At 33.4% G+C, this 24,580-nt stretch overlaps 2 protein-coding genes across 3 annotated transcripts; one reads left to right on the forward strand and one right to left on the reverse strand.

Moving 5' to 3' along the window:
- Positions 1–5,147: 5,147 nt before the first annotated feature.
- Positions 5,148–16,060, forward strand: LOC123712769 (peptidase inhibitor 16-like). Of its 2 annotated transcripts, XM_045666020.1 has the most exons (9): positions 5,148–5,280; positions 6,054–6,212; positions 8,214–8,295; positions 11,520–11,652; positions 13,371–13,464; positions 13,954–14,110; positions 14,514–15,002; positions 15,076–15,408; positions 15,513–16,060. In XM_045666020.1, the coding sequence occupies exons 1-9, from the start codon at positions 5,179–5,181 to the stop codon at positions 15,839–15,841; spliced, it is 1,878 nt and encodes a 625-aa protein (XP_045521976.1). In that variant the 5' UTR covers positions 5,148–5,178; the 3' UTR covers positions 15,842–16,060. The 2 variants fall into 2 exon arrangements, with proteins under 2 accessions (XP_045521976.1, XP_045521985.1); XM_045666029.1 differs by having other exon boundaries at positions 15,076–15,651.
- On the reverse strand, positions 15,799–24,553 carry LOC123712758. The gene is made up of 9 exons (XM_045666010.1): positions 24,424–24,553; positions 23,738–23,890; positions 22,154–22,250; positions 21,179–21,308; positions 20,048–20,132; positions 18,208–18,376; positions 17,706–17,840; positions 16,927–17,644; positions 15,799–16,855 (listed from the first exon to the last, which is right to left on the reverse strand). Exons 1-9 carry the CDS (start codon positions 24,529–24,531, stop codon positions 15,826–15,828), a joined length of 2,625 nt encoding a protein of 874 aa, XP_045521966.1. The 5' UTR covers positions 24,532–24,553; the 3' UTR covers positions 15,799–15,825.
- Between the last annotated feature and the right edge of the window lie 27 nt (positions 24,554–24,580).

A 24,580-nucleotide genomic window follows, 5' to 3' on the forward strand; every position in this document is an offset into this window, starting at 1 on the left:
GAAAAACCAGCCACAATACGAGTAAATAAGATCCTTATAATAAAAATAATCCTTTATTTTAGTACTACACTACATGTAACTAGACTAAGTCTATGTCATTATGTTTTACACTAGTACTCCACCTCCGATGTAGTGAATTGAAGAGGAGGAACTCCACGACAATTTTCCCATTCTGCTCCACTGTCCACTCCACTCCACTTTTATACCAAGTTACCCAGTTTCTGGTTCGCGTCCTCTCTTTCTTTCCACTGGACCATTCCAAGTAAGTAAGTAGTATGGTTCTCTTGACACATCCATCACAAATGCGGGCAATGTGACCAGCTCATTTTCATAAATAATAATAATAATAATCCTAATAATATTATAACAATAATACAAAATACCGGAATCTGATGTATAGTTTTTGTTTTTGTACTTAAGCAAAAAAGTTGGGGCGGCCGCAGACAAGCGGAAAATAATCTCTTCCTCCAACTTCGATTATGTTCCGAAGCCATTTACTTTGAAAGTGAGCTAGACATACTATTTAAAAAAGCGACATAAGTTCCCTTTACAATTTTTTTTTAATATAAAATAGGGGGCAGGAGGCTCACCTGATGTTAAGTGATACCGCCGCCCATGGACACTCTCAATGCCAGAGGGCTCGCGAGTGCGTTGCCGGCCTTTTAAGAATTTGTACGCTCTTTTCTTGAAGGACCCTAAGTCGAATTGGTTCGGAAATACTTCAGTGGGCAGCTGGTTCCACATAGCGATGGTGCGCGGCAAACATTGCCTCGAAAAACGCTCAGTCGTGGAACGGAAATTGGCGAGCACGGAAACATGAAGAAGTTTAGAAGGATGTAAGTAGATTATTTAAACAAATTTGGCCCGTATGTATTCCATTTCAATACACAACCAATAAAGATTAATGACGCGTACAGTTTAACTTGTACCGTTGTTTACCAGTGTTTATTACACTTGTGGCGCCTGCAGTATCTTCCTTCCTCTTTATTCAACCGAGACTCTTGCATAAACTGTTTTATCACGCTTAAATTTAAGACCTTACAAGGTCCCGCTCTACCCATTCCACCCTCATGGGTAGACTTCATAGTCCAGAAATATGATCAGCAAGAGAATTGCTGGGGCGTATCATTGTCACCTTAACATACATATAAAACAGGTTACATGAGTGAAGCAACGGGCGGCCTTTTCGCTAACAAGCGATTTCTTCCAGGTAACAACAACAAACGAGAAGTGCAAATAATTAACAAAAACTAACTAAAATCTAAAAAAAAAAATATTAAAAAGCATAAATATGCAATAACTAATCTATGTTTTATTAAACCATGCATATTTAGTAAGTCTGAGAATGGGCTACTATCTATCTTTCTAACCCCTAGGGGTGTCCACCCCAAACTTTTTTTTTATGATACAGCATACAAAAATATATACAACCCTTAATTGTTACCCCTCTACGATCAACCCCTATTTTTATTTTAGTAGGTTAGGTTTATTGAACTAAAAAAATGTTTTCTGGATATAATTACATAGCAAAACGACGGTAGCTAATTACGAAGCAGAAAGGAAATTCTTAAAAGAAGATTCTTAAACACATATATACCTTTAATCTTATAGTAAAATATTACAATTACAAGCCTTGAGCTTCGTTCCTACCGTATTTATTACATAAAATAATACAACTATATAATTTATTAGCTTTAACACGATAAATTTTGAAAGGCAAAGATGCCTGGATGAATGGAAGCGAATTGCATGATAACTAAAACTCTATCGATCAAAACTAAATTTGAACCGTCTAATAAGTAGACATATAAAAATTATTCAATTAAAAAATCTTACGAAATATTGATGTCGTATAATTCTGGTCTTTAATAAATCTACACAAGAATCTCCTCCTCTCTCGTCTCTCCAGATCGGTTGCGTTCAAAAAAGCCCTATGTACTGGGCATGGACGATTAGAAATTCATGTTTCATGATAGAAGGTGATAGACGGTTAGTAACAACGTGGATTGTATTGTACGAACACATAGGCATCCAGCCCTGCCTACCGACTTCCCCAGGAATTGAATAAAAGGAGTAGCAGATACTGATCACAAGCGCCAAGGGCACACTGTCGTAACAATTGCAAATAACTTTGCGGATAAGCTGTCTAATGTGGGACCATGACTGTTGCCACATATTTTTTTTAAACAGAAATAAACACAAAAAAATTTTTTTTAGGTTATTGCGTAATAACCTTGGCTCTTTCCATTTATAAATCATGATTCCTACAGAAAGAAGAAGAAGAAGCTAGACTTTGAAATGGTCTTTTAACAGTATCATATTTCAATGTTAATGCAGTTTCTAGTAAATATTTTTATTTAGTTTCATTGGAATGTCGGTTGAGTCAGCAAGAGTTAACCTTTTTGCTGCCATTAATTTCTTCAAGGATTCCTCTTCTGTGACAAGATATTCACAATTGTTCCATGTGTCTCGTACGCACACGAATTATGTAGGTGAGTACCAATGTAGTTATAAAGATTTTTTATCTTAGATTTTAGACATTTTCCACTTTACAGAGATGGTTTAAGATGGTTTGGTTAGAAAACGGGAAGACTTTGACCTTATTTAGCAGTAGTGACTTAGACGCAGTCTCTTTTATATAAAGTTGTAGTTTGGTTAATGTTAAAGTTAAGTATGAATTTTTTGTGTAAATCACTTATGTTTTCTGTTCCGTATATTTTGTTTAACAATGTTAGGTTTGGGTTTGTTTATTATCTAAGTGTTTACTTTTATAAAATGTTTATATGTAATATTGCTTCAATACAAACATTATTCTTTTGCATTGTCCATTAGAAATAAGATATATAGTTCATGATATATACACACTATGATCAAATTTAGTTTAGTTAGAAATAATTGATAAATTACGTTTCTGTCAAAAAGAACTTTCCTACTACGAGTACAATGATAACTTACTATGAGTCAAATTGGTCGTATTTCAAAGCAATTTTCCCTATTGAAGTTCATTAAAATGCCATTAATCCGTTCTAGCTCCCAAAAAGCCACCTCGTTTATTTTTGAATAAGAAAAATGTATTTACAAGAATATACATTTATTTTTAATTAATCCATAAAAACAAAATCAATTAGTCTTTCACTTTTCGCATATCCTCATGTTTTTCAATGATTTAACGCTTTAATTAAAAATTCTTCTTCCGAAGTTATAAAAATAAAACGAACCCACCTTATCAAAAATTCTTCGAAAAGGAAACAAGCACACAGACTGAAGTCTCATGTTACTGTCGTGGTACAGCGTTGCGATTTCTCGTATCTCAAACATTGCTCACATCACATTTGCTTTGAGATAGAGAACATGTTTATCCAGGTACCACTATACTTGTATTAAATATTTCATTTATTTCTAGTCCAGTAATCACAAACAAAGCAATGAACGTTACTAAATCCTTCACGATATGTAAAGCCGTGATACACTTTCTAGCAATTCGCTACACAACTCAAATATTCAGAGGTTATATAGCGTTCTAAGATTTGCTTCATAGACTAAGGATAATATTCGGAATGTAAATTTAGTGCTACGTCTAACCACCGCATAGTGTCATAATTTAAAGTCCTGCCCTGTGGAGTAGGTACGCTCTCAACGAATTCGCGCTTAAAACAAAGGTCCAACTTCATCATGAACGAACACTGGCTCTATTGTAAAACAAATAACAAGTAATTAGTAGCAAGTAAATAAAACGTATTTAATTTTTAACTCGCTGTAAACGACTCTACGCAATAAGAATTAATAAAATAAATCATTAACTTCTCTTGTCTATTAAGTCTAGCGAAAAAATATTAGCCTGCGGGCATTGGAGATGTTAATTTTCTGCAGTTTCTCACAATCTCAAAGTGAAATTTCACAATTTCCTCAACAATTCGCTACGTTATCTCTACTGAGTTTTCGAATTCAATTTGTGAATTAGCAGCAATCTTTATGTCCTTCCATTCACAAAATGTATTCTCGAACGCGTATCTCACTTATTTTTTGTTGATCACAGAGTATGCGAGCAGAGAAAAGATAAGATTAACGACCACAGTAGAGGACATTTATAATAAAAGAAGGTAGAGAAGATATATAGAGAAAATAAGGCAATTGAAATGGCGCTGTACCGGGCAAATTACGAGAGATAGTAGGTGGAAATAGAAAAAAAATATTACCGAATGGAGAGAGAGAAAGAGAGAGATGGGCAGACGATATAAAGAGTATAGGAGGCACAACTTGCACGAGAAGAGCTAACATTAGAAAATATGGAAGCAGCTGGAAGAGGCCTATGCGTCACAGGACACGTTGATGCATTAGAGTAAATTACTGGTTGTCTGAAATAAAGGCTCAGTAATAATAAAGTATGCTATGGTATATGAGTGTACAATGTACATATATAAATTTCAATATTTTAAAAAACATCTCCGAGCTGATCGATAATTGAACAACAATTTTCGATTTGGCGTAAGCAACTTGGATGATGTAAAACAATTATTCTATGATAGAAGACGTCAATTATCAATCGTATGATATTAATTGAAAAATAATTCAATACTATAATGTATCTTAGAGCAGTGTTGGCCTAGTGGCTTCAGCGTGCGACTCTCATCCCTGAGGTCGTAGGTTCCATCCCCGGCTGTGCACCAATAGACCTTCTTTCTATGTGCGCATTTAACATTAGCTGAAACGGTAATGGAAAACATCGTGAGGAAACCGGCTTGCCTTAGACCCAAAAAGCCGACGGCGTGCGTCAGACACAGAAGGCTGATCACCTACTTCTGAGGGAATCTGAGGCCCAGACCTAAAAAGGTTGTAGTGCCATTGATTTTTTATACAATGGACCTTAATTTCGACCCGCTGCTATATAAATAAACAAAGCTGTAATAGTTAGACTTTGTTATATGGCGTCCACTTACTCGTAATGAGACGCATCACAGCATGTACTATTTCTTCTTTCTTCTCATTTAGAGTAAAGTCAAGTTAAATAACAAAACAACCCAATTGAAATACTAAAGTCGAGTCGAGTTTTACTGCACGATTTGAAGGTTGGAAGGAACTACATCAAAATTGTATGCAAAAACGTCTATAATCAAGTTACCGACAAGAAAGCGCAATTGCGTCGCCATCTGGATATAAAGACATTTCATTACTATTTCAATGTTTTTCCTAATATTTTTATTTATAAAATGGTTTGTGGTAAGCGAAAAAATTTGCGAGTTGTGTTTTCAAAATAATGGCAGCAAAATCCCTATATGCAAGGTCTGTTAATATACAATTTTCCAACGCCACTAGTTAGTGGGCGTATAAACTTTTTGATTCAGAGTTACATATTTTGTCCAAATGTATAAACAACTACATGGTGAACTACTAATAATAATAAATTGTCTTCTTGAAAAGAAAATATTTTAGCATAAATTAATTATAAAACCCCGCACAATTAGCCATGTAAAAATAGGTATACAAATGACATCATGTCTTATTATAAGATTTCCTCAAGCCTAAACTAACATAAACTTTGGGAAAAATATCGTATCTTTTTTCTAAAATTGAGCGCGCGTTCATCACATTTTTTTATATTAAACGTATAAACGAAATTCTATCAGAATACCCATGTCTACTTCACTCTATTATAACGAAGAATAATGAGTTCCAAACCTTTTTCTTAAATACCTGCGGAAATTACGTCAAAAGCCTTAAATTTCTTTCTAACACTTTTCTTAACGTCATATTAACTTACACCGCTTATTTACTCAAAATCTACACACGGGTGGTTGAACACGATAATTTCAGAAACAACTGTCCAGTTGTTTCTGAATTTAATTTTTGTAGGCTACACGACAAATTTTATAAAATAGGAAACAATATTACTTATAGAGAGATTCTGTTGCGCTGTGATCCTCGTAAAGAAAATTATACTAAAATTGTTACTTTGATATAAAATCTAGAACAGCATTTACACGTCTTATAAGATTAACTTACTTTAAACCGTTAACCTAATTAAATAATTAAGTAAACTAATCGAGAGTCAATAGTTTCAGGAGGGCCCAGCATCTAATTGTTATATGTATGAGACACTACTAAAAAGTGACAAAGATAGAGAAGAAATTCTGGATAAAATAAATAGTCGGCGTAATAAAGTAGCGTCGGGTGCCATACGTTCGTTACCGCCTGCTAAAGATATGCTGAAATTGGTAACTTACCTAATATAACTGATATAAATGTTAATAGTCCAGTGGCGCTACAATCCAATATAACAAAACGTATGAATGGCGCCTATTTTTTTTTTTTAATAATTTTATGGCCTGGTAACGAGACCTTTAAGCCAAATGGCGCCTAAATTGGAATGTCATAGACAATAGAAATCAACCACCTCGAAAATTTTCAAATAAAGCCTCCTTCAATAAGAACCTCCTTTCTGATACAACGTTATGTTTTATTTATGTCTAACAAATATTAATATCTTGTATATTATACTATGGTTTCTTTCATGTTGTAATGTTTTTTCCGTATCTTTTTAGTTATTCTTTAATAAATTCAAAGCCTTCGTTAAACGTAAATTAATCAATAAAGCTTTTTTATAAATTTGACGAATATTTTAATGGTGCTAGATTTGCTCCAATTCAAACTATTTGTATGGCTCACTTGTTGGCGATTAAAAAGAGTGGCGGAAACTTTCTTGCCAGTTCTTCTTACCCGCTCTACGCGCTTGACTTGCGAACTAGTAGTAAATGTATATTTACAATTAATTTATCTTCTTTTCTGACGTTCATAAGTGTACTTGTTTAGCTATAAGAATAAAGTTATTTTGACTTTGAGTTTGAGTTTATCATATTGCATTTTTATTTTATATATCAAATCGTTTCTTAAAGTTCAAAACGTAAGAAGATACGGAAAAATCACTACAACATGAAGGAAACAATGGTAAAATATAAAAGTCTAATATCATCGTTACACATAAATAAAACGTTCTATAAAGTTGATTATTGTTATATAGGTTGTGTATAGGTTTAATGTCAATGTATGAGACTAGGTACATAATGTATGAAATTAATAAAATAAACAAATAAGTGGCGCTACAACCCTGTTTGGGTCTGAGCCTTCATGATCATTTGCAAATCTAATAGGCAAGTAGGTGATCAGCCTCCTGTGCCTGACACACGCCGCCGACTTTTTAGGTCTTAGGAGAGCCAAGCCTGTTTTCTCAAATCTTCATTGCTCGAGTGAATGTTAAATGCGCACATAGGTGCACAGCTAGGGATATAACCTACTACCTCAGGAATCAAAATCACCGGCTCGTGGTTCACCACTATGTCAACACTCTGAACTAATTAAATAGTATGTTTAATCTCGTTACGCAACATACCAAGACACGTCTAAATTATGTGTAAAACTGTTTATATTAAATGAAAAGGTAATAGTAATTTTATATGCTATATCTCTACTAAACTGCAATAATAACATTCTCAGAAGAAAACTCTGGCATCATTAAGACAAGTACGTATTATTCAGAAACTTAAATTAGTTTAACGTGTCCTAATTGTTATTCAATATTAAGTTAGTTTAGCTTTGTGTTATATGGCAACAACATAATCAATGTAAATTATTATACCACAATATAATTTATGCTTTCAAACAAAATATACATAGGTAAGTGATCTTATTATTCATAACAAATTAGTTTTGGGATGTTTTAACTACAACGGGTTTGGCTGAACGTCGTAAATAATTTGTACGAACTAAATTTTTGCGAGCCCCGACTAAAAGTTAGGTCTAGTCTGTGCACATATTTAACTCGTGAATCCCTGTAGCAGATTAAATTAGCTACGAATTACAGCCGACGAATACTAATGTAGATATCCCTTAAAGTTTTATTTAAAGATCTATGCTACCAATGTCATATGTCAAAACAAATCGATATGTCATCATATAAAACAGTACTTTTTTTTCTTCTTTTTGACTCTGGCATGGTTTGTGCGATGTCATGGATATTAATATTGCCAGTAAATAAAAATTAACCATTATAAGGGGAATGATTTGAAGTCATACGGGCAATCGGTTAATGTTATTTTATCAGGGTAAATTAAAGGCAATCGTGGATAATTTAATAATTTCCTACATTTCTTTACGGATATATATATAATTATATTAGCCATTGCTTGCTGTATATATAATAATGTATAATATGATCACAGGAGTGGAATGATGAATTGGCGTTATTGGCACAGCGTTGGGCTGATCAATGCTTGAGTAACGACTTGATCGACGAGTGTACAGGTAACATTTGGCGTGTTTCTATTAACTTTACACAAGATAATTCCATTTCATTTTAATATCACAAGGGGCAAAAGGCTCGCAAGTGCATGGCATGCCTTGTAAAGAAACAGTTTCGCGTCACCGCGTTCTCTTTTATACAAAATTTGTTATTGAATAGCCGGGATTCTAAGGCAAGAGAGTCACACGCTTAACTACTAGTCTAACACTGTCATAGTTAATTAGTGCAGTTTTAAATATATAATTTTTTTTATTTAATCCTGCTTGTACGTGGAGTTTTTGAACGATGGAGAGCAACATCTTTTTGAACACGACATGTCACTACAAGTTCTTTACCAACTTATAAAATTTCTATTTTCTTTTACTCCATTCATTGACCGCTGTTCTCTGTCATTGATGTATTGGATAAAAGTTTGTACCTATGTTTTCTAAGTGAATTCTTCAACAATGGAAACCTTCATTGTCATTGGAATCGTCTTGGTGGTCTTGGAAAAACGTATTACTCAATAAATGATTATTTGCGTGAAACATTGTAGTTGAGATAAATTAAATAACATCTGTACGATACAAATGATATGAGAATTGACCAATTTTAATATGATTGATATTGTAAAATGTAAAACTCCTTTAAAGACAAATTTGCGCGCCATTTTATGTGGCAGAATATGCGATATTACTATTGTACCAACTTTTTGTACCATATTCTTGCAATAAATAATTATTATTATTATTACTTACAAATGAACTACAATTAAATTGCGAATAATATTCGCCGCCTCACGGAATCATTTCAAACTAAATCAACACAAAACTGCGAAACGAACTGATTGTTTGGTTAATTTAATATGTGCATTGTATCACGATAGCTTCTGTATTTACTAGTATTAGAAATCGAATTACGCTAATTAACTTCAGCATGCGACTCTCATCCCTGAGGTCGTAGATTCGATCCCCGGCTGTGAACCTATAGCCTTTATTTCTATGTGCACATTCGCTCGAATGGTGAAGGAAACCGGCTTGCCTTAGACCCAAAAAGTCAACGGCGTGTGTCCAGCACAGGAGGATGATCACCTACTTGCCTATTAGATTGACAAATGATCATGAAACAAACCTGAGACCCAGACCTATAAAGGTGGTAGCGCCACTGATAATATAAATAAATACAGTGGTACAATATGACTCTGCCAGCCACAATGACGTCCCAGTGAGTAATAGATAATTTGGTAAAATTTTGAATCAGGGTTGTTCACCTTCATAGTGAAAATAATTAAATAAATATTAAAAGTTTGGTTCCTGTGGCAGTGTTCCTTTAATGCAGCATTTCCTAGCTGTATTGCGATACCTCTTTTTTGATCGATGAAAGCACCAGCTCTGGGGTCACTGGGACTATCTACCTACGCGCCATTTTAAATCTTTAATTAGCGCCTGTACATACATACATACATATATGTATACTCTAAAGGAGAAAAACTTAAAGTCGGAAACTAGGTCGTTCCATTATTAAAGTACATTACTACATCATCAAATTAATATAAATTGCAATTCTTTCAAATAATCGTAAACATAATAATACATTTAATATTTAATTCAATTATACTAATTTCAAAGTAGATTTCTGTATTTCGGCTATTTTGTTTTGATATTTTGTCTTTAAATTGTTTTAACAACACTTTTGTCCCTTTACGCTAGGCACATTTAAAATATTCATACGAGGTGATGAAACGCGAATCTAACTACGTACCAGCTTAGTTACTATAAGGGCTATAAGAACGATCTGTGGGTTGTCCCCAAGGGAGTCGGTCCGAAGGAAGTTTAAGGAATTACATATTTTGACTTTGACAATTGTATACGTTTCAACAAAATCCCTAGTGTGTCAACAAGTGTTGTCAATAAATAAATTTAAATCGTACATTAAAGTAAAACTGCTTGCTAAAGCGTATTATAATATAAGTGAATATTTAAACGACCCTAGTGCTTTGATATAAATTGCTCCAGTATAAAGAGGTAACACGACTAAATCTCTCTGCATTTCCAGACTCTGGGGCGATCGTCAACATCCACTACTGTTTTAATGTAAAGTGGGAACAAACCGTGATCCGTGTGGTATCAAATTATTTCGGTATAATTAGAATTATTATTATTTTCTTATGTTTGTGAACTTGTTACATTTGAAGGATCGTCATGCTTGCTTAAATGTCATTGCTTGTGGCGGCGTCCATGCGTCGGGTTGTCTCTGTCTCTGTATATAGGGCAAAGGGGCCGATGGCTGGCCATGCGTGATACTCGTGAAAGGGTGCTACTTGTGGTGACTGGTCGTACTTGAATTCGTGTATGCGGTGATTTTAGTATTTTCGACTATGTATTTGCGTGTTGCTCCCACGAGAATGTAAGTGCGTGCTCCTATTTCACCATGCTTCCTGCTGATGTCATGTGATACATGGTGTTATGATTGCAGCTCCTTACAACTTGGCGATTAAAAAGAGTTCCGAGTCCGTTCTACGCCCTTTCACTTGAGAACTGGCAGTAAATGTAAAATTAGAAACATTTAATGTATATTTCTTTTTATTGACGTTCATCGGTGTACATTGTGCTACCTATATGAATAAATGATTTTTACTTTGACTTTGACATTGTTAATAACCTTTTGTATTGAACGGCTTAGTCCATACGGACTTCTTTGAGTGGAAATAATAAGATGCGTCAAAATCAGTTATAACGACATCGAAGGACTTACTAGGGAGGCCTCAATCTGAATTCCATTGTACATATATCTGAACAAATAAAGAATTTTGAAAGAATTTTTTTGAAAGAAGGAACTACTCATATTTGGTCGTAAACACCGATACGATGATAAAAGCCGATGACGTAATTATTAACTACCTAATACTTTTAAAATCAAAGGTCCCGGAAGCTTTATCTTTGGTCAATATAACCAGAATGTTGTTCTAAACGATGTTTGACTGTATGTATATTTCATTAAGAGAGATTATGAGATAAATTAATATTAGTAGTCTAATCCGTTACAAATCTTTCTACATGAATAGGGACACGATGCACTTAGTCCACACTAAGTTATTTTTCGGAAAATATTTTTAATACAAGAAAACGTTAATCAAATAAAAATCTAACGAGCACGTCATAGACATCACTTAGCCCGAATCATACCCTATATCAAGTGAAGGGAAACACCTAACTAGTATATAAAATAGTACTATTTATTTTTCAAGGTAACGGAACAATCGGTCAAAATATTGGCACACTGTACGGCGAAGCACCAAGACTCAGTCCTGCAACATTAGTCGATCTGTGGTATATGGAGCTACTTAGTTTTAATTCAAGCATCATATCTGATTATCGACCGTAAGTACGACATAAGTATAGCTAAATACACATACTCGGCAATAATTATATCGGCCCTAGCCACAACTAAATAATACCCAAGACACGTTTTTTTCTTTTTTTTATATTATGGCAATAGTTTTGACTTTATGCAAGTCAGTCTGGCCATAAATACTGTTACAATCGAAAATTTAAAAAATATAATATTTGAATTTGGAATCTGTCATTTTAATATGATTGTTCATTCTCTCATTTTAGTTTTAGAGGTGATAAAGAGAATCGAATCGCTGTGATTGCATTACACAAAGTAGGTATGGATCCAAATGCAATTTTTTAAACTCTCTATACGCTTGGTATTAGTAAAATGTTTGCGTACCGGGCTATTAAAAGGTACAATGAGATCTCCTCTGTGTGTGACAGAAGATCTGGCCGTCAACGTAGAGTTCGTCGTAAGGTGATCAAAGCAGTAAGAAAAATAATTCGAAGAAATCTTGTCCAAAAGCAAAAGAAACAAGACTTCATGATACCCTCACATAATCGTTACTGTGTTTATAATTATATCTATAACTAGTCTAGCCATAAATACTGTAAAAAAATTTTTTTCAATTATTATTTTCTTTTAATTTGGACCATGTATATTATTTTTAAAACTTCTTTCGATTTGCGCCATTTCACGTATTTTAACGTGTTCATTATCAAATTACAATATGGAATGGGGTGTTAAAGATTGCAGTGATCGTCTTGCACAATGTAGATATGGAGCCGTCTGTCCTATTCCAGACCCTTTAAAAGCTTGGTATCAGCCCTATGTTCGCCGTATAAACAGATATAACAACAGTTCGTCTGGTCTGAAGACCAGAAAAGATCCGGGCGCTCGCGTGCTGTTGGAACAACAAAGGCTAATGTTGTTTAAGTCAGAATTCGTCGAAGCCCCATTAGGAAGATAAAAAAATTATCGCGCGAAAGGAAGATTCCCGCTAGAATTCTGGGGCTTATCGCCGATATACAGAACATGCCCTTAATCAATATTTACAATTAAAGAGAGTGGTTCGATCAAAACTCCATTTGAAGCGGTACGCAGGTAAAAAGCACAGAAATATCCTCTTTACCGATGAGAAAATATTCACGATTGACGAACACTGCAATAAGCAAAATGATAAAGTGTACGCTCATAGTTCTAGAGAAGTTGTTCAAGTGGTTGGATAGGTACAGTGGACATCATCCTGTGTCAGCGATGGTTTGGTGGGGCGTGTCTTATCAAGGAGTTACAAAACTTCATCCAAAGTGTATCAAAATACAGTCTTGGATCATGATGAGAAAGCAATACATTTTTTTTTAAATATACCGTGGACTTTCCAGCAGGATTCTGCACCTGGTCACAAAGCACGATCTAACCAAGCCTGGCTTGAAACCACCGTCCCGTACAGTACGGGTAAGACTTGAAGACTGGCCCCAATATAGCCCAGCCCATAACCTGCTCGACACGGCGACACGGCGACATTGAGTCTCTTACAAAATCTCTAATGCAAGCAGTGGCGAATCCATAGATTCGTGGCCAGAAGGTGGCCATTTCGAAAAGAGTGTTACATTTCTTTTTTGTTGAGACTTAATTAAATATATTACAGGTATATTTCAATAATATAACATTATTTCATTTTAAACAAATGCATCTTCATTTGTAACAGAATTTATGGCTGGTCTAAGTATATATTTTATGACTAAAATACCTATTTTAATAGTTCAACAAAGTCACGCCTCGCCCACTATGAGGATTTTACCCAACTTATATGGGCAAAAAATAGACAAGTTGGATGTGGCGCTGTCAAATTTCAGGTAAGATTTGCATTATAATTTAGTTATGCGCGGAGCAAAAATACTGTAATTATAATTGTGATAGTTATATGTTACAAATAGTATGTAGACGGCTGTCTTGCTGTTAGATTGTTGGTCACCGCCCTTATTTTTCACACCTTGGTTTGTGCAAGCAATAAAATGCTCAGTGTTGTAAAAATAATAATAACTTTTATTATAATTCTTATTTAAAATATCTCTAATCTCTAAGCTACTCTGCATTCTTGTAAGTTTAGGTTGTTCATTGTTGTTTTAATGTTTACTATAAAATATAAGGTTTTTTGATCCCTATGAATTATTTTTCTTAGTGTGTAGGTAGTGTTTGTTGTTGTGCCCGGGTCCCTTACACCCTGCACGCCCTTGGATTAGGTTGAGTAGCGTACAATTGATGGCAATTTGGAAACAATTTTTTTTCCGTACTATCAAGTGTTTTTTTGCTAAAAATGTAACGTTTAATTAAGAATTTTTCAGGAAAGATCAGGAAATAAAAATAGAACAGTTCAGAGACTAGTGTGCAATTTTCTACCTGGCGGCAATATAAATAAGCAAAGTGTTTATAACGAAGGAAATCCTTGCAGTGACTGTCCCGATAAAAGTGACTGTGACTCAAAATATACATATCTATGTGGTAAAAACTATGTTACATTTTAAGTATTTTCATATGATACATTATATAGTTTTTAAGATCTCCGATTATGCTAATTATTTAAGCATTATCTAACGAACATTGGCTAGTAGTATAAAAGCAACTGCGTCTTGTTCCCTTAATATATTGAGGAATAACGTACTTATTACATTCGACTCCTAAATTCAATCATTCAAAAGTTATTTATTTATTTAGGTACAATTTGTACACTAATGCAAGAAAAAATTTAAGCCATTCGTTCTCTAACAGGAGGCCTAGTTCTGATAAGAACGAGGCAGTGAGATGTTAATGCATATTAAAATAAAAATTTAAATACGCACTCGTATATACACACACATTGTTCATGTAAACTGTACAATTTTTGATGATATGTTTCTTCACACAGGGCAGATTAGTATCTTGAAAGAAAATGTCGAAAGGAGAGAAAACAACCTATATTCGAAAATTTTAATAACCAAGACTTCGATAGACTTAGACACCGATAAAGATTATTCAAATGAAAAATTAAGAGAATCAAGCAATGATACAGAAACAGATATCGCATTTGATTTGTATGCATATCTCTTTAACGTCAGCAACTACGAAGATACTACAAAAAAGGAAAGTACTACTTTTTGTAAAAACCTGTTGGCTGTCGATGAGTTTGTAGACTTGTTGAGAAAAAAATTAAGTACAGATAATATATTTAGAGACCTATTACTTACAAAAGCTCCTAGCGGAGAAAGTCAATATACTGATGCTAAGGTTGATGCAATAGTAAGTAAAATATATAGCAAAAAAACAACATCGACAACGACAAAGCCAACGGACAGAGATGTCATGAATTCTACCCTACTTGCAGATTTAGTTGAAGCTGTAATTTTTCGTAATCGAGGTATTATAATTAACATTATTACACTGTAAATGAAAAATATTATTTAAAAAATAATATAATTATTTTCCCACAGATAAAATGACTTCACTTGAAGTTGTGTTTCCCAGTACAGAAGTTATAGAGGCAAAAACAGTTCAGATGCAAGCCGAATTAGGTGAAATACAACGCAATTTAGAATTTACTGGACATTACTTTTTCCCGGAAGATAGTGAAGACGATCAAACTGATACAACAGAATCTTATTATGATCAGTCTAATATACCTGTATCTGAAATAATTATGGAACTTGAAGAATTAAAAAGAAAACAACAAACAAGAGATTTTGTAGAAGAAATTCTTGAATCCGATTCTAATGCAAACACAATAACAAAAAGTCATATTATAGCAAGTGATAATAATATGAATGGTAATTGATGTAAAAAATTAAAAGACTAGAATGTACCGGTTGACTGATATACACTGTCAGTACTAAATCTTTAAATATATTTTTATCGGTTTCGTTACTTACAGATACAATAAAATTAATCAGAGACAACAATTATTTTGAAATTTGGAAACATGTGTTTATTGGTCCGAAAGGTATTGATAGAGAAAAGCGAGATAAAAGAAGTAAAAATCGACATAAATTCGTAGGAAATTTATATCGCTACGGAGAAACAATGTTAAATTACGAAGAATTGTTAAAAAAATTGGCAAAAGATTTGAAGAAAATAAAATTAAACGCTAAATTCCATTGCTCTCATTACACTACTTCAACAACAACCTGCTCAAAAACTATATCCAAAATAAATTTATTTTCGTATATTATTTATTTTTTAAATAGTCAGCGAAGAATATAATTATTAGAATATAAGTTCAATATAATATTTAAAATGAACAAAAGCCAAATATTGTATTGCTTTTCATTTGCCAAATTACATGTACACTTTTTTGATTGTAATTTTTTGTTTAAATTCCAATTGACCATCAGTTTATTCACGACCAAATAAAATAAATCTCCATAAGACAATGAACCATAACTTTCAGATTCTCTTTTTTGAATAAATTTCTGTTCTCTAGTTACTCTTTTATTTCTGAGATAATCGTTTCCACATTCACAGGTTTCTGATTCTTTATCTTCGTATTGGGTTTGAGCTAGATTTTTGTCCTTATTCTGTACAATAGGTAGAATAGTGTTGGGGGAAACATCAAAAACTTCTTGTAGCTTTGAATCCCTTCTAACATTTAATGATCGTTTTTCACAATAATCTTCATCATTTCCATCTTCGATTTCAGGCTCAGTACTGGGTGTTGAGATTGTGTCCATTTTATTACGATTCATGAAGTCACGTGTACAAGTTGAAGTTCGCGTGCAGCCCTCAACATAGCCAGGAGGAGTTCGAGAGCCTCTATTACCAACATCCGCATTTCCTTCATTATCCCCTAACGATGCAGCGGTCCAAGTACAGGTTAACTTTCTCGTGCAATGTTTTAAACGTATAAAAGGAGTATTTGCTGTATACTCTGATGTACTGGATTCAGTTTGTGTGGTTTCTTCAGATTGTGGTGATGCATCTGCACGACGTGCATTAATATCAGCAGTATTAAGTTTTCTTAGCCGTAACAGTTCATCGAAAGATAAAAACTTCTCTGTAGCAATTTTTTTATGGCTTACATTCATGGATATTGTAATTGGTTCAGTAATTTTAACGAGGTTTTGAGTATTAGATAATTTTGTTGGCTTCCGTTTACGTGTTCTTTTAGTATAGCCTAACGTTGTATATCTTATCGATTTTAATTGGTGCTGTTTTTTATCAAATTCATCTTCTTGCCAAAATGGTTTAAAAGTAATGTCTCCTCTTCTTATTCTTTCACTATAAATATTTTTAAATTAGTAATTTTTAAATTAAAAATATTGAATAAGAATAAAATCTAAGCTTTCTACCTTGAATCCAGTAACTTTTTTGATTTACGTAATAAAATTCGTGTAGGTACATCCGAATTCGCAAATTCGATATCTTTGAATTTTAATTCTGATTTTGGTGTATAGAACAAGCTGTAATCATTTGCAGCATATCTATCGTAAGGTTTTTTATATTCATCTTTTAAAATTTCACTTGGCCTGTGTTCTTCCAAATTTCTCCTCATTGGACAGTTGTTTGATTGTTCATCAGCCGTTATACATTCACAATTATTATTTTGAAGGCATGGTGATGGATTAACTGAGGTTAAAGATTGACATTGGCAAAGATTTTGTGTATTCTGGCAAAATAATTGTTTGGTAGTAGTATCAATTATTTGATCGTATGCAGCACAATTATTCTTCCGTCCCCTGGTACACAGCTTTAGTGGACTAAATGAGGTCCAACAAGTGGGTGACATGTTATCGTTGGAAATCTTTGTATCGGATTTTCGAGTGCATTGTTGAACGCGATTTCTTCTATAAAATCCAGTTGAATAATATTTCCGAATAGGGCTTACGGTATCGAATTTTATGTATTGACTTTGATCTGGATGCAGATAATCAAATTCATCGGTGTGATCATGACTATGGTACATGCGGGAATGCTCTCTTTCCCTTTGGATAATATGACTCTCAGTTCTTCCAGCATTATTTAGTGGGCTCCAGCGTACATCCTTATTATCCCTCTTTAAAACTGAAACTAAATCCTAATATTAGAATTACTTTTTACCTGTACCAATAAAATAGTGAACTTTCCTTACCATAATGTTTTTTGCTGTTGTGAAGATTTTGACGACTACTTAAATCGTTCTTCATCATATCGTTATGATGATGTCTGATAGGATCAATTTCACTCGTGACTGAATTATTAATCAAACTAGTTGGTGTTGTCAACCCTGTAATTTAATTATGTTCAAATGCGTTTACATATGCATTACACATTATATAGATGAAACTGTAAACATCCTAGTAGTGTTCTATAGATTGGGAAAGACATTTACAATTGATGTAAGTTTAGGCGTTAGTTAAGATCACTTCCGCGTATTTAAGATTGAATTTAAAAAAAAAATTACGTATAATTTAAGGTTAAGAAGAATAAAATTGTATTTTTGAATTCGTTATAACTTTATTTTAATCATTGATCACTATCAAAGAGTTTTCTATTTAATATTATCATTAAACTATTCATTAGGCCTATTAGATATTATTTTAATGCTTTTTAATAAGATTGAGTAATTATATTAGATATATAAATAAACATACCGTTATCAGGAGAGCATAGCCCTGAATATATTTTATCTGGTTCCAAAGGCTCAACACACTGCGTTGCGGGCAAACCAATAGCGTAGATGGGACGACGGTTAATATTTCCTTTTGGCATAAAGTTGCAAACCAATCTAGCAACCAGTCGACGGATACCATTCATCCTAATCTGAGAACACAATAAAAACATATTATTATGTACTGAATGTACGTGCGATTGCCGTTATAAAAGGCAAAAATACCTCAGGACTGCTATCGCGTTTCACGGACGACTAAATAATAACTTAGATCTTAAAAAATATACTCTTGCTTTTTTCATCGATTTTTCCTGCTCTTTTCACACTTTGGATCATAAACAACTTGAGGATAGACTTAATCATATAAGAATTCAGGGGCCACTAGGCACTTGGTGTTCAGATTATTTAAAAATCGTACTTATGTAGTCAAAATAAACAATACCCACAGCGAGGTGGCTTCAGTAACAGAGGGCACCGCCCAAGGCTCGGTCCTCGGGCCATTCATTGCCCATTCGGGCCTCCATTTGATAAACAAAAATATCTGGGATTAATTATAGACAAAAACATGCATCAACCAATCAACCCATAGAATACGTGTGTGGTAAGCTACGACAGTTTTTTTTCACAAATAACAATACTCAAAAAGCGTATCCCATTTAAAACATAACTTGCAGTTTACAACGCGCTTTGCGAGTCACTCATCAATTACGGTCTAATTAGCTATGGTAGAACTTATCCAACGTATCTCAACCGTATATATAACCTCAAAACGCGAATCCTCAAACATGTCGTCTCGAGAAATGAGCTAGATTCATATAAAAATGAAGAAGGAGGAATTTTTAAACACTGCAATATATTGCCCATAACAGAAAAGTATATAAACGCGAATCCTCAAACATGTCGTCTCGAGAAATGAGCTAGATTCGTATAAAAATGAAGAAAGAGGAATTTTTAAACACTGCAATATATTGCCCATAACAGAAAAAGTAAATAAATATCTTCCTAGTCGAGCACTTTTTCCGAGCCGACATAAAAAAAACGAGTGGAGCATGATGTAAAGACTCCAGCGGTAACGCAGATTCGGCTCTGTACATCGAGAGCAAACGTTGAGATATTTGCTACCGCGGCTAATAAATGGTCTACCCAATCAGATATTAGACAGCCTAACGCTAACCAACATAAACAGTAAATTGAAAAACTACTTTTATATGCAACTGTCGCGCTCCTAAACAAGACTGCTATGGTTACATGAATACAAACCACAGCGGTTTTCTAATATAACATATTCTGATTATATTATATTAATTTGTATAATAAAGAGAAAAAAAGATACATAACTTAAGTAGCTTATGTTTTTTACATACCAGAAATTTTGAATTTACATAAAGGTACTGGGCTGGAACATTTTTTTAGGCTATTTCAAAGCGGTGTACAGTATTCAGAAAGAACATTTTTAGGTGTATCCAGGGTTATTATTAGACCATGGAACAATATACAGTGACCATTCTAGAGTGTGAGAAGAATGATACGCGAGAGAAAAAGAATTTCAGAACCTTATCGAAGCCAAGGATGAACGGGAAAGATAAAGAAATCGTACGTTCTAGAGTTGTGTGATAAGAAAAGAACTACAGCTACTGAATACTACTCCAACCAGAAAGTTCTAGAATATCGTTGACGATTGTTATTTATTTAATCAGACCAAAACGCGACCAGTGAATTCACAAAGGTTCAATTTACATTGTTAATTATGTAGAAACCTTTGAATATAGATGCATTAATTATGGAGTCAATGTTTTAACAATAGGCGGCTGTAAAATACTCACATGAAAGACAGCTCTTCCGCAACCAACATTGTTTGTTGGGGCCCAAATTAACTGTACGAAATTATCACATTTATTACTTTCTGACCTGTTGAATGAAATTGGTAATTTTGAAAGAAAAACAATTTTTTTTAACAGGATTAAAGCTATTTGTATTATTATAAACTTATAATTATTTACATAATTTTAAATTTATTTAGTAGGAGCGACTCCGGGGTAATAAATACAGATAACACAACTTTCTCTACAGCTGTGATACTTTTGACATTCAACACCGGTGACTGCACCGTGACCACGCATGCTGTATAGCACGCGAAACGTCGGAAAAATTTAAATTTCAAATTATGTAAATAATTATAAGTATATTATATTACAAATAGCTTTAATCCGGTTAAAAAACTGTTGTCTTGCAATGTGTAAAAGCTATGTTAACCAAAGACAATACTATTGGTAATTTTATTTTTTTAATGATAAAAAGTGAAATTCCTATTGCGGAATATTATATAATTCTGTTGAAGTGCTTCATATCTGATAAGCGTTGGCTTTTGGTACAGACGAGTACTTCATACAATTTTGATAAAGTATGTAGGACCATAACTTTCCAAAATACATATTTTCATATTTATTGTTATTAGTTTTTCAGATTATATATAACTAGATAACCCGGTGAACTTATCACCTACATATATTTGTGTCAAAACCTAATGCAACCTTTTTATAACAGACCCAAGAGAGAAGACCTCATACTACAGCTATCAAACCCAAATTTCTGAAGGCATCCATAAATATTGGACTACCAAGTGAGATCTAAAGACGTCAAATCTTTCCCAGCTAGGAACAGTTTTCATTGGTTTTAGTATTTTTATTTACTTGTTATATATCCCACGGTTTAAACCCCCTTATTCCCCCGGAACCTAACATATATCTTAATATTTTAAAAAAACATTCACTTAAGAAACTCAAATGATAGGTTTTAGGAAGAAATTACTATGGAATTGTTAACGAAAATCAATTTTGAACTAATTTGACTTTGCTCTCATTACATTACAATGACAACGGCAGCTGATACCAGCGCTAATTCTCCAACATATATACTTATATAGCTACCTATTAAAAGTCATTGTGGAAACTTACGAATTATAATACACAACATTTCCTCTAAAAGTGAGCGATTCCATAAACCATATATCGATAAAAAATTTCACATTCATTTCGTTGGTTATCCCCGTAACTGTTGCTATATTTTGTCCAACTTGCGCTCCTTCTAAAATAATTGTATGATTTTATAAGTATTTTAGAACACATGTCACCGGCAGTAAATATAAATGCTGTAATACTCATAGTTATAATTGTGTAGTTATGGATATAAATAAATCAAATTCCTCTTACAGTCTGGTCCTGGATCTCGCTGACTACGCGTTTTATAGATTTTTTTCTTAGTTTTAACTACTGAGCATAGTTGTGTACTTATTACGTTAGACAAATAAGTTCTTATCGGACGTCAAGGCAGAATACAAAATACTATCCGTATTGCCTCGAAGTCCGGCGTTCCACAACTGAGCGCTTCATCAAGGCAGTTTTTGCCGCGGACCCACTGAAGTAGTTTCGAACCAATTCGACTTGCACAAGAACAGAGCGTACCAATTCTTAAAAGCCTTCTGGCAATGTGAGTGTCCATGGCCGGCGGTATTACTTGAGATAATACATCAGGTGAGCTTTCTGCCCGTTTGCATGCATTACAGAAAAAAAAAGTTTATTTAATTACGTTACACTTTTATAATAATACAACCGTTTAGGTCTAAGCCTAAGATTTATGTATCTGTTCCGAGACCATTTCTAATAGGAAAGTAGGTCAGCAACCTTCCGTTAACTATTTCCTTTACCGTACGAGCGGAAATGCGCAAAAAGTTCGTCCGGGATCGAACATACGTCCCCAGGGGTGAGAGTCGCAAGTTGAAGCCACTAGGCTAACACTGCTCATAATATAATTACATTATACAAACATCAGTAAGAAAACAAGAATTTAATATTAAATTATAATTCTTAGTAAACATGTCAACACCACAAAATGGCTGTCAATATAATATTTAATATTTAATTAATGCCAACCTAAATCTCTACAGTCGTCCTCTTTGTCCGGCATAATTGATGGATCACACTGGTTAGCCCAACGTTGGGCAATATCCGCCAATTCACTGGACCATGTCTGTAAAAAACGAAAGTCTTTATACTTCTGATCGACAATTATCGTAGTCAACAAATCATAAGGTTAGCTTTTCCTGCACGTTTCAAAATAAAATTACATATTTACTATATAAATTTTTTTCGATTACAAAAATGATTTTTTTTACTTCATTAGTTTATTAAAACATTAACATAACAATCAAATATACAGTATTTACAATTTTCTTAACCAACAATAAAAAAAGAAAATTAAAACCAATTTTAAAAGCTAGCAGTATTTCCTCTTTGTATTGCGATACTTATTCGTTGAGAGAGAAAAGCACCAGCTCTGTGGTCACTGGTATTATCTACCAGGCGCCAACTTAAAGCTTTAATTAGCACCTGTACACTTGATCCCCACGGCCCAAGAGTCCCCAAAGGGAATTAAATAAAAGTTTGAGGAAAGACTTATACTTGACTCGTTTATTATTTTCCGCCTTCTCTGTGGTCGCCCCAATTTGAATTGAATTTTAAATGACTCAATTTATCCCACTAAATTTAATTAAACTTTATACAAAGTAAAACTGAGTAAAAGGATTTTAATTAAACATATTATTTGAATTGTTCCTATTTAATTTTCCAACTTCACATTACTTGACTAAGTATTCTTGATTTTCGTTTTACAACTTAGAATAACGTTTGACAATTGGTCGTACAACTTCGATATAACAAATCGAAAGGGAACAAATAGATATTCGTAAAGTTGGTCAAAGTCGTTGTAAGAGGTAAAAAAATTGTTTTTAATATAACCTACCACCTATTACATTTCTGGGCCATTTAAGTTCAATTGCTTTGTCTTGATAGTTGAAAATTCATTTTAAGAGGTTGTTCGGAAAAAATGCTCGTAATGTAAAGGGATATTTTACTTTGACTCTTATGGACAATTGAAGGGGATTACGAAGAATTTGTTAAATCGAGTTAGTCGTTAGTCGAGTACTTGCTCTTCATACTCAAAGTATGTACTTCAAAATACAACATTGACAACTTTACTAGCACGACTACTACTACTACTACAGGACCTAACAAATTACGAAATAAGTTATTGGAGTTTACTCCTTAAGAAACGATTTGAGTTATAAGGCCCGGTACGGAAATTTTATGAGGAGTAAAATCAAGTGTAACACGAAAAGTTGAGGCGTTACGTAGAAAGAGACAAACATATATATCTGTAGGATTGAACTCATTCTCTCTCTAAAATTGGATTTGTATAAATTGAACACAATTATTTTTATCATTATTTATATTGTTTTGTAACATACTTTATGTAATACGCTTTATTGAAGTAATATAAATAATCCGAATAATTACAGATATATGTTTGTTTCTCTTATCATTTTAGCAGATGCGTTCATTTACCCTTTTTTTCTATTCGATATATATCATAATTATCGTTCGTAAGGAGTAAACTCCAATCGTGCGTCGTAGCTGACACACACACACATTTTTTTAGGTACAGAACTGTGGACGTACAATTTTATTCATATTTGCGGCTTGAGGAAACCCTCTCAAATAACCCATCGCAACATAATTTCTCTTTTCATTTATTCTGTCAACAATTTCCTTGATATCATTGTCTGTGAGATTGTGTTCAAATCCCGTACACCTCTGATGTGGTCTTGAAACCTAGCGATTGTAGTTATTTTTTCAATCAGTATGTCACTTCCCTGGCTGTGATTGCCCTAATATCAGCAACTACAGGTTCAAATTCTTTTTTCATCAAATTGTTGGAATCTTTTTGTGTCGGATAGTCCCAATTTACGTGAGTAAAATCCGAGCATAGCTTACTCTTTAACGAATTATTTGGCTTACTATGTATTTCAAATAGAAATATTGTAATTAAATTATACCTATTAGGTACAGAAAACTAGTCAACTAAGATTCAATTTAATTACTACATTTCAATTTGACGTTTTTGCAATAATATGAATATTGCTCAGTAATATATACTAGGCGTTTTCCTTTTTTTCGGTATAATATATAAATATATATATAGATTATATTTTTGGTACAAATTTATACTTTTATGGATATATGATGGATTCGATCTGAAACTTTTTTCGATCAAAACAATTTAGTGACGATCATATTGGGACCAAAAACATTATTGAATGCAGTTAAATAGTTTGAACAGTTTGTGTAGTATACAAACTACTTACGGTATATTTGCACATTGTATGATTTAAACATATTTTACAGTATTTATTACTCGATACTAGAACAGCGCACAAAATAATAACGCACAATTTAAATTTAAACATAACCATAACATACAAGTTAAACACAAAAAACAAATCTAGGCCTTATAGATTTTTC

Source organism: Pieris brassicae, chromosome 1 (genome assembly GCF_905147105.1).
Source record: "Pieris brassicae chromosome 1, ilPieBrab1.1, whole genome shotgun sequence".
NCBI lineage: Eukaryota > Metazoa > Arthropoda > Insecta > Lepidoptera > Pieridae > Pieris > Pieris brassicae.

Coding starts and splice junctions, on each gene's coding strand:
- LOC123712769 (XM_045666020.1), top strand. CDS start 5,179: ATGTTTTTCCTAATATTTTTATTTATAAAATGGTTTGTGGTAAGCGAA. Junction 6,213..8,213: donor CTAAAGATATGCTGAAATTG/GTAACTTACCTA, acceptor ATATGATCACAG/GAGTGGAATGATGAATTGGC. Junction 15,003..15,075: donor TGTAATTTTTCGTAATCGAG/GTATTATAATTA, acceptor ATTTTCCCACAG/ATAAAATGACTTCACTTGAA.
- LOC123712758 (XM_045666010.1), bottom strand. CDS start 24,531: ATGGTTATGTTTAAATTTAAATTGTGCGTTATTATTTTGTGCGCTGTT. Junction 23,891..24,423: donor ATACAATGTGCAAATATACC/GTAAGTAGTTTG, acceptor TACAATCGCTAG/GTTTCAAGACCACATCAGAG. Junction 18,377..20,047: donor GCGGAAGAGCTGTCTTTCAT/GTGAGTATTTTA, acceptor TTGTGTTCTCAG/ATTAGGATGAATGGTATCCG.